The sequence below is a fragment of the Bidens hawaiensis genome, unplaced genomic scaffold (genome assembly GCF_021521415.1).
Source record: "Bidens hawaiensis isolate Kalapana, Puna unplaced genomic scaffold, B.hawaiensis_p1.1 tig00003540_1, whole genome shotgun sequence".
NCBI classification, from domain to species: Eukaryota; Viridiplantae; Streptophyta; class Magnoliopsida; order Asterales; family Asteraceae; genus Bidens; species Bidens hawaiensis.
Window position 1 is genome coordinate 2,506,965 of NW_027491200.1, and position 9,661 is coordinate 2,516,625.

At 38.3% G+C, this 9,661-nt stretch overlaps 1 protein-coding gene across 1 annotated transcript; it reads left to right on the forward strand.

Annotated features, from left to right (window-relative positions):
- The first annotated feature begins 288 nt into the window (after positions 1–288).
- LOC143623791 (uncharacterized) lies at positions 289–3,574 on the forward strand. Its single transcript, XM_077094627.1, has 4 exons — positions 289–332; positions 596–814; positions 904–1,821; positions 2,569–3,574. Exons 2-4 carry the CDS (start codon positions 707–709, stop codon positions 3,376–3,378), a joined length of 1,836 nt encoding a protein of 611 aa, XP_076950742.1. The 5' UTR covers positions 289–332; positions 596–706; the 3' UTR covers positions 3,379–3,574.
- Positions 3,575–9,661: the final 6,087 nt, after the last annotated feature.

Here is a 9,661-nt window from a genome sequence, read left to right on the forward strand (position 1 = left end):
CCAAAGTTTTTTAAAATAAAGACTAGAGTCAGGTCACTAAAACTCCACGCACAACAGCCAATAGCCAAAGCCAAAGTTATGGTTGATCACTTTCTGGAGGCTAAAAAGCAAGACGTGGCCAAATAACCTCCAAACAATATGAAAAAAAGCTTTAAACTTAATAATAATTTATGAGAAAATTGAAAAGCCATTTTGATTTTCTTGATAATATTTGTGGATAAGATTTCACCCAGGTGTCACTAAACTACAAATTTCCTTTCCTACGTGCAGAAAAGAGAGTAAGGAAGAGAGTTTCATCTCTCATCATGCTTCATCCTGCTTCACTCAAACAGGTACTCTCAATTACCACATTTTCATCATCTTAACTTCTTTGATCATCATCAAAAAGCTTTCATCTTTGTGGAGTTTTAGTTTGATTTCATGCTTAAAAATGTAATCTTGGAACATAATTTGATTATTAGAGCTCAGTTTCCAGGATTCTTGGAATCTTTATGTTTGCAATATCTGATTTGTATCTTATTTTGCCCTTGAATATGACTCTACTAAATTCACGAATACTACCGGTTATGCTTACTTTATTCATGATTATGTTTAGGATGTCTAAGACATATACCCATCATGTATCTGTTAAGATCATGAATTCGAGGTGAAAGTCAAAGTCAAGTGCATCAAATTGCTTAGTTTCAAGATATTAAGAAGCATTTACATGAAAATGGGAGAACTAGGTAGAGAAAGATTGCATTCTGTGATCATCAGCAAGCACCAAAACAGACCAATCATAAGCAAGTCAAAGGTCAAAGCATCTTCCACCATGGTACACCACAAACCTTAACTCCTAATTAACAACAACATTTCAATATTAATAAATCCAACAAACTAACAATAAGTTTACTTACATTTCAGCAAACACATATGCCCGAAAAGGTCCACTTTGGTACGGTTTCAGCCGTCCTGAGTTCGAGAACTCAATCGCGCTGCTCCACCTGTCAAGAAAACAAACACAACAGCTGCCAAACGGTCCGTTCACGAACCAAACTTATGAAAATATTAATCGAGAAGAAAAAGCCACAAGAAGTCCAGTCAATCATGAAGGATTTAATCGAAGATGGCCACAAACCGACACTTGTCACATACACAACGCTCTTAGCCGCGTTAACCCTCCAAAAGCGGTTCAATTCGATCCCATCCCTCCTTTCAAAAGTCGAATCCAACGGCTTAAAACCGGACTCAATCTTCTTCAATGCCATGATCAACGCATTCTCAGAGTCAGGTAACATTAAAGAAGCCATGAAAATGTACAAGAAGATGAAAGATAGTGGTTGTAAGCCTACAACGAGCACTTTAAACACATTAATCAAAGGTCTTGGGGTCATAGGTAAGCCCGAAGAGTGTTTAAAGTTGTTACAAATGTTGACATTGGAAGAAAACGTGAAACCGAATGATAGAACTTTTAATATTATTGCGCAAGCTTGGTGTAACAAGAAGAATATTGAAGAAGCATGGAATGTTGTTGATAAGATGGTTGAGTTTGGTATAAAACCGGATGTTGTGACGTATAACACGATAGCAAAAGCTTATGTTTTGAATGGAGAGACGTATAGAGCCGAAGGGATGATATACCAAATGCAGAATAATAAAGTGGCTCCAAATAAGCGAACGTGTGGGATTATTGTTAACGGGTATTGTAGAGAAGGTAACATGAATGAGGCTATGAGATTTGTGTATCGAATGAAGGATCTTGGAGTGCTACCGAATGATGTCGTTTTCAATTCGCTTATTAAAGGGTTTATTGATGCTGCAGATTCTGATGGAGTTGATGAGGTATGTATTGGTAGGTTGGGTAGATCCATAAAAACCTTTTGTCAAGTCTAAATCCTTTTTAAGTAATTACTGTGTTATTGAAGACTGCAAAAACAAGAGTATTACAGGCATAATCTTAACCATTATATTAAAGGGGTAACCAAGTTTCCTAGTTGTCTCATTAAGTCGGTCAAAGTTTAATTGTTCCTTTGAAGTCAGTCGACTTCCATTAGGTGTTACAATCCTATGTTATATTTTTTCTGTAAATATTAAAAATAATTAACCGAAGCGAAGGAAACATATATGAATCTCGGTTACACTTCCCTTAAGAAACGTTATTATTATTAAGGGTATTCTTTTTCTTAAATACTACCTCCTGCTTCAAGTTAACTGGAACAAAATATCACTTATTATTTACCAAGATAGATATATGTTTCAATTGCCTCACTTGATTTTTAAAAATGTAAACACCTATAAAAAACTTTACATATGATTGAAACACACTTAATTAATGTTAAGTGACTTTAGAAGAACAAAAAATACTTTTGAGTGACTTAAGTGGAACACTGTTTTCCCAAGTAAAATCCATTTAGAAGGTTGTATGCATTAACAACATAATACATGCAACTTTTAACCCGTTGACCCACGTGCGAAGGACACTGATTTTTTACAAAAAGAAACATTTAACCTTTCTAGAATGCTTGAATATAAGCAATCTAAAACGGGTTCTTGAGGATCGAACTAATAATTTTTTGATGATTATTTCAGACACTAGAGATGATGGAGGAATTTGGGGTCAAACCCGATGTGATTACATTCAGCACCATCATGAATGCATGGAGTTCAGTAGGATTAATGGACAAATGTCAAGACATCTTTGATGACATGATCAAGAGCAGAATCGAACCCGACATTCACGCGTTTGGTATCTTAGCCAAGGGCTATGTCCGGGCTGGAGAGCCCGAGAAAGCCGAAGCACTTTTGCAAGTCATGAAAGAATCAAAAGTGAGCCCAAATGTCGTCATCTTCACTACTGTCATTAGCGGATGGTGTAGTGCAGGAAAGATGGATAACGCCATGCGGGTTTTCGACAAGATGGGCAAAATGGAAAGTTCACCTAACTTGAAAACATTTGAAACTTTGATTTGGGGATTTGGAGAAGCTAGACAACCGTGGAAAGCCGAAGAGTTGCTGCAAATAATGGAAGAAAAAGGGATTGTTCCACAGAAGAACACTGTCGAGCTTGTTGCAGAAGCATGGCGCGCCATTGGTGTTACTAATGAAGCTAAGAGGATCTTGGATCATGTTGAAGAAGATGATGACAGTTGTTATGAAAATGATGAAACCGTTGATTTGATTAATAATGGAAATGGATCACCAACTACGAAGTCAAGAAGTAGAATTGTTGTTGAAAGATCAAAGTTTTCACCAGAGAGTTTAAGTAGTGTGACAAGAAACTCGGCAGTTCATAGTTGTCGGTTTGGGGTGAAAACGATGTCAGTGTTTCACAAGCGGGTTCAGTTTATGGTTCAGGTTTCACTTTACGGACACATGAACACTTGCAGACTGGTGTTTTGAGGTTTACATGAGAGAAAGCCTCTTGAAGTGGAAAAAAAGATTGAAGGGTACCGTAGATTCATTTCAATTTATGTGCTTATCAAAAATTGTGTAATCTGTATAAAGAATGCTTAAACTCACACATTTTATTCGTCACCGAACCCAAAAAGTAATGTACATGTTTTTTGATCTTTTATTGTCACAAAAATCATAACAAAACAGTATATTTTTTGTATAGATCATAACATTTTGATTAATGGCCATTTGCCTTTGTAGAAATATGAGGTTTCACAAAATGGGATAGATTCTATCATTTAGTTTGGAAAGTTCATAGATACCATGTATAGGTTTATACAATATTATTAGGAAAAATTACCTAAATAGCCATTTTGAAGAGAGAGAAACACACAAATAGCTCGCGAGATTTCGTTTTCCAAAAATAGCCATCAAAATCCAACTTCCACGTGATATTGGGATTTTCCCCGTTAGTTTTCCTGGACTAATCAAAATTTGCCATGTGTCAAGCATTCCCACCTACAACACAAGTTTTCATCCCAAATCTGTCTTAAACATTACTTTTCACATCAAATCTAACCTGATGAAAACCAACTTTAACGTGATGTTTCAAGCTGTTTCCGTCTCCAACGTGAGTTTTCAAAAAAGATGATTTTTGAGCTTTTTTAAATTCATCTCCAAAGATGAATTTCAAATGCATTTCAACTCTGGAGATGAATTTTGATTACAAGTCAACTGCCAAGATGAATTTCATTAGAATTTAAACTTATTTCATTATCTTCTTGTTTTGGTCAAAAATCTACTAAGGATAATGTAACCAAATTCGTTTGGTGAGGATTAGTGCAAACTTGATAAGAACAATAATGAACCGGTTACAAATACAAACACAAGAATTTGTTACAAGGAAAATCCCTTGATCTTTAGAGGATCGCCGACATAAAAACCCCGGGTGATGAAAATTGTCTATCACCTCTTTATTAATCACAAAATCGGGTTACAAAGGTGGAGATCACAATCAGTATTACAATATTTCTAAGTGTGAGTGCTGAGCTAGAGAGAGTTTTGTAGAGATACTAAAGTGTGTGAGAGTACAAGTGTGTTTCTAGCTGATCAATGATCTCGTTATAAATATAAATAACAACTAACAAGATTTCCTATAATCATGTCACTCTTCCCACTAGCCGTTCCCTTCTCTTTGACCACGTGCGGGAGTCTCCCAGTAGCGCTAAAATAGGGTGACCAAGTCGTCCAGCTGTTATATCTAACAAACTAACGCCACTCAAATACAATTATTAGTAAACAGATAATACCAAGGATCCTTAATCCTTTGCAACCTTGAACAAATCTTAAGGATAATTTATCCATAAGTTACTCAAGGATAGAGGATCCTTAGCAGAAATTCTATGCCCTAATAATTACCCCCAAAATGGTGGGTGTTTATGTGATACAGCTGTCATTTTGAAATTTGAATCCCTACAAAAGATAAAACGATTAGACGGTTGTTAGGTATCATTATTATTGTTAACACTTATTATCACTTCTAGCCGCCTATATACGTGATCTCTTAAATCTTTTATAACCACACATCTTGGCAGACTGTTCAGGTACCCTTCTTCTTTCTCTTTCTTTTCTTCATCTAATATTCTGAAAAATGTCTACCACTTCTTCTTCTTCTTCGGACCATTCTAAGCATTCTGATAATTCTGATCAATCCGAGTTATCAGAAATGCAGTCTCAAAACCTTATAACCAACCCATCCATGGAGATATGCAAGTTTACCGATCCTGAAATCGATGAACTCTGCCCGTTGTTCCCATCGGAAACCGTTTTCTGGTCATTCGATTCTCTGATTCGATGTGATATCTACTCAAAGATTTGGGTCTGCTTCCCCGCTTGCCCTTTCCTCATCGGCTATACATATCCATTCCCTTCTTTCACCCAAAGTTTCTTTGAGACCACCGGGATGTCTTATATCCAAGCCATGCCGATGATTTGGAGGGTTTTACGTACCGTTGAGAGATTGATAGAGGAGGAAAGCATCGAATTTAGTGTTCCGGAGTTGTAGTATCTTTACAGTTTAACCACCCATGGTTCAAACCGATTCATCCAGAAGTCCAAACCTAGGCAGCCCATTTCAATTTCTAAAGTAACCCAAAATGGTTCTCTTTAGAGGAATCAGTTCTTCTTTGTTAAGCGAAACTCCATCCCTGGTGGGGTCGATTTACCTTTAAAATGGATTAAGAAGGGTAGGATCCTAGATCCTTAAAAAAGGAACGATTTAGGATAAGTGATCCTTCTTTTAACTGTCTTTTTCTTGTTTGTCTTTCTTTGCAGTGGATAACTTTGCTTCCTTGGCGTATTTACCTGGTACTAAAGATAAAGCAAAAAGGTTTCTTGCCCTGGATTCCGAAGTCTGAACTTTCCAGGCCAAGTTTGTCGAGGCTTTTTGTGAAATCTCCCTGGATTCTAACAGCAACATGCCAAGTAAGTTTTGTATTTGTATAATAGAATAAAATAAAATAAAGTACTTATCTATTTCTTGTCTTCTATAGGTGCTCAAAAATTTCACAAATCCGTCAGCAAGTTTTCCCTGGAGGACATTGATAGTCTGATCACTCCTCAAACCGTCAAGAAATAAGCTTTAAAAGCAGCCACCACTTCCGAGCCAAGGACCACAACCACCAGAGCCAAATCGGCAGCTTCCAAGAGGAAAAGATCCTCAGAGCCTGAGACTCATTTTGATATGATCATTGCTGTAAGTATCCTTTATCTTGGTATCTCTAATTTGACGATCAAGTATTCTTCCAATTTTTGCACAATTGTTTGGTATAGGCTGTGAATGTTTCCAAAGATCATTATGATAAGATCGTGAGCCAGATGAGTGACATCCTTACTGGATAGGGGAGTGCAGCAATGGTGAAGGACAAGGTTATAGCCCAGCTAACCAAGGACAAGAAGCGCTTGGAGGATCTGCTATCCACCACAGAAGCTCAGCACCAAGAGGAGGTGAAGCAAGCCACTGAGGAGGCGAAGATGTGGGCAGCAAGGTCAGTGTTGCAGGCCAGAATTAAGATGGTTGCTGAAGCTACTGATCCTGCTTTCGACAGATCGACTTGGAATGTGGAAAAGTGGAAGCAGGCTTTGGTGGAGCTGGGTGGTGAAGAGGATACTGCGATGGCTGATGGAAACGAGGATGGGACAAGCGGAGTGAAGGATGCGGTTTAGGTTGATGAAGGGAAGACAACAACAGACGGTGAAGAAGATGCTTAGGCGGGCGATGAAGGATATTAAAGACAAGGCCAGAGCCCGTTTTTTATTTTATTTGGTTGTGTTTTTATGGATATTGGATAATGGTCTGTAATGGATAATAGTTACTAGGATAAATGACCCCTGATCCTTAAGGCAATTTCCAAGGGTAGCATAGGTGGATGGATCCTCTGTTTGTGGGAATGAAGCCTTTGATGCACGTGTCTTTATTTTCCTGCACTTTTTGAACTGTTAGTATCGCTTGCTTAACCCGGGTGGATAGTCCATCTTTTGAATGGTAAACTCCGAGTTAAGATTTTTGGGTAAGTCCAAGTGACATAATAATAATTTAAATCTTTTGACTATTCACTAGTTATTTGTTATTCTGAAAGTAAATTTGATATAGTCTTAGTCTTTTCGAAGTTTTAAGAAATTTTTTTTGACTAAAAAGTTCTAAGTATAGAATATCCTTGTAAAAAGTATATTAAGGATCTTAAATCCTGACAAAAAGAGTTAATGAAAGATTTTATCTAAGTAAATGTAAATTGATAAGTAGAAATCATACCATATGTTCTAATTAGACCTAGGTTACCATAAGTATCAATCCTTCTGTAATCTTTGTAAAGCTTAACTTAAGGATCTTGAATCCACAAATGTTGTTACTTATGTAATCCTCATAATTAAACTTAGGATACTTGATGCAAATAACTTAAGATATTAACTGGGAATAAACCCAACAAACTGGGGACAAGCCCATAAAATAAACTAGGGACAAGCCCTTGCAACTGGGGACAAGCCCGTGTAACTAGGGACAAGCCCGTGAAACTGGGGACAAGCCCAAATATACGGATGTTAACTGAGGACTCGCCCAAACCGGGATTTAGCCCAAACTTGAGTGACATGAAAACGTCAAAGCCTTAGGTATGGTACGTCTACTATAAATCGTAGGATCCTCCATATAGCCGAAGACAACGAAATTGTCAGCCACTAAGCGTGTACTGGTCCCGCTGCCCCGAACTATATGTTGGATAACGTGCACTCCAGGGGAGAGTGTAGAAACTCTAATTTATAAGAAAGGTGAAAACCTTTAAACCTTGGAAGATATGATCATCGGGGGTCAATCCTTAATCGTGGGCTAGGCCAAAGGAAACAGTAGCGTACCTTAAGTGCGAGGGAGAGGTGGCCAACCTCTTGGTCATTGAACCTTTTACTGGTATCATGTATTGTTATTTAAAACTTGGAAAAAATAAACGTTAAGAATATATTGTCCTTAAACTAATAAGAGTCTTAAATGAATATGTGAACAGATATATATTACCAAATTTTAAGATCCTTGATCCTTTAAGGATACTCGATTTTGATCAGAAAAAGTGCTTCTTGAGATGAATAGCATTCCATGCTCTTGGTAACCTGTCGCCTTCCATGGTGAGAAAATGATATGCCCCTTTTCCTGCTTCCGACTCGATCAGATAGGGACCTTCCCACGTAGGTGCTAGCTTTCCATTCGCCGGATTGGTTGTATTTTGGAAGGCTTTCCTCAAGACCAGATCTCCTTCTTGAGATCTTCTGATCCTTATACTCTTGTTGTATGCCCCATCTACCCTTTGTTGATATGCTGCCATTCTGATTTTGGCTAGATCTCTCAGCTCTTCAACAGTATCCAAGTCTTCGAGAAGGATCTCATTATTGGCTTCAGGATCATGGATGCTTGTTCTGGCTGTAGGAATCACAATCTCTGTAGGAATTACAGCCTCCGAGCCAAACACAATGAGAAATGTGTTTGACCTGTTGCATTCTTGGGTGTTGTTCTATCAGCCCAAAGAACATAAGGAAGTTCCTCAGCCCACATTCCTTTCTTGGATCTCTTCAAGTTGTTGATGATGATCTTGTTACTTGATTCTGCTTGGCCATTGGCTTGAAGGTGAACTGGTGTGGAAGTAATCATCTTGATGCCCCAACTGTCACAAAAGTTAGTAGTTTTTTTCCCAATAAACTGGGATCCATTATCACAAACAGTTTCAGATGGGATACCAAATCTAGTTATAATATTTCTTTTAATGAAGGATATAACTTCCCTTTCTCTTTCTCGGACTTGGAAGAATGCTTCTGCCTCAATCCATTTAGAGAAGTAGTCTGTCATAGCAAGCATAAAGACCTTTCCTCCTGGTGCCGCCGGCTGGTGAAGGATGTTTCCATGCCTTTGGCAAGTATCACACTTCTTTGAGTATTCCATTGCATCCTTCTTCATTGTTGTCCAGAAGTATCTAGTCCTAGGTATCCTGGAGAATAATATTCTTCCCCCTGTGTGGTTGCCGCAGTCACCTTCGTGGAAGTCTTGGAGTACCTCTTGTATTTCAGGATCCTCAACGAGTCTCAAATAGGGACCTGCAAAAGACTTTTTGTATACACTATCTTGTAAAATAATGAATTGTGATACCTTCAATCTGAAAGCTTTAGGGTTTTCCCCTGTAGGGATTTTTCCATATTGGCGGAATTTTTGAATTGGAAGGATCCAAGATCTTGATTTTGGAGAGGAAGAAGGATCCTTAATGTCACGCACTGCCAAATTTTCAGCCCGTTTCACCGCGTTTCCGGAACATTCCGGTGCGTCCAAGAGACATCCGGAGCTGCTGGAGGTACTCACAACATGCTGGACGAAATGGGACTGTTTGGGACAGCCTAGAACAGCCCACAACAGATCCGGAACAGCCTAGAATGGCTGCACAAATCTGCCATATGGAAGCTGCTAGAAACTGCCCAAAGGATGGTTCTAGAGCTGCACATTTCAGCCCCAAAATGGATGCCAAATGAAGCTTCTAGACCAGCCCACAATGATCATGATGGCTGGATATTTTGCTGCCACAAGAACCCTCTAGATAAGTCATGATAGATCTTGAATGGCTGGATATTTTCTTAAGAAATCTCTAGATATCAACATGTATAATCTATGTTTAGAAGGATCTAGATTAAGAAGGCTCTAGATTAGCCCTTACTAGTATAAATAGGGCATGTAAGGCTCATTTTGGGAACAACCCAAGCTCTT

What these genes read in the sequence shown, in the direction of transcription:
- LOC143623791 (XM_077094627.1), top strand. Translation starts at nt 707, where the DNA reads ATGAAAATGGGAGAACTAGGTAGAGAAAGATTGCATTCTGTGATCATC. An exon ending in TCAAAGCATCTTCCACCATG is followed by an intron (nt 815 to 903) that starts GTACACCACAAA and finishes CTTACATTTCAG; the next exon opens with CAAACACATATGCCCGAAAA. An exon ending in ATTCTGATGGAGTTGATGAG is followed by an intron (nt 1,822 to 2,568) that starts GTATGTATTGGT and finishes TGATTATTTCAG; the next exon opens with ACACTAGAGATGATGGAGGA.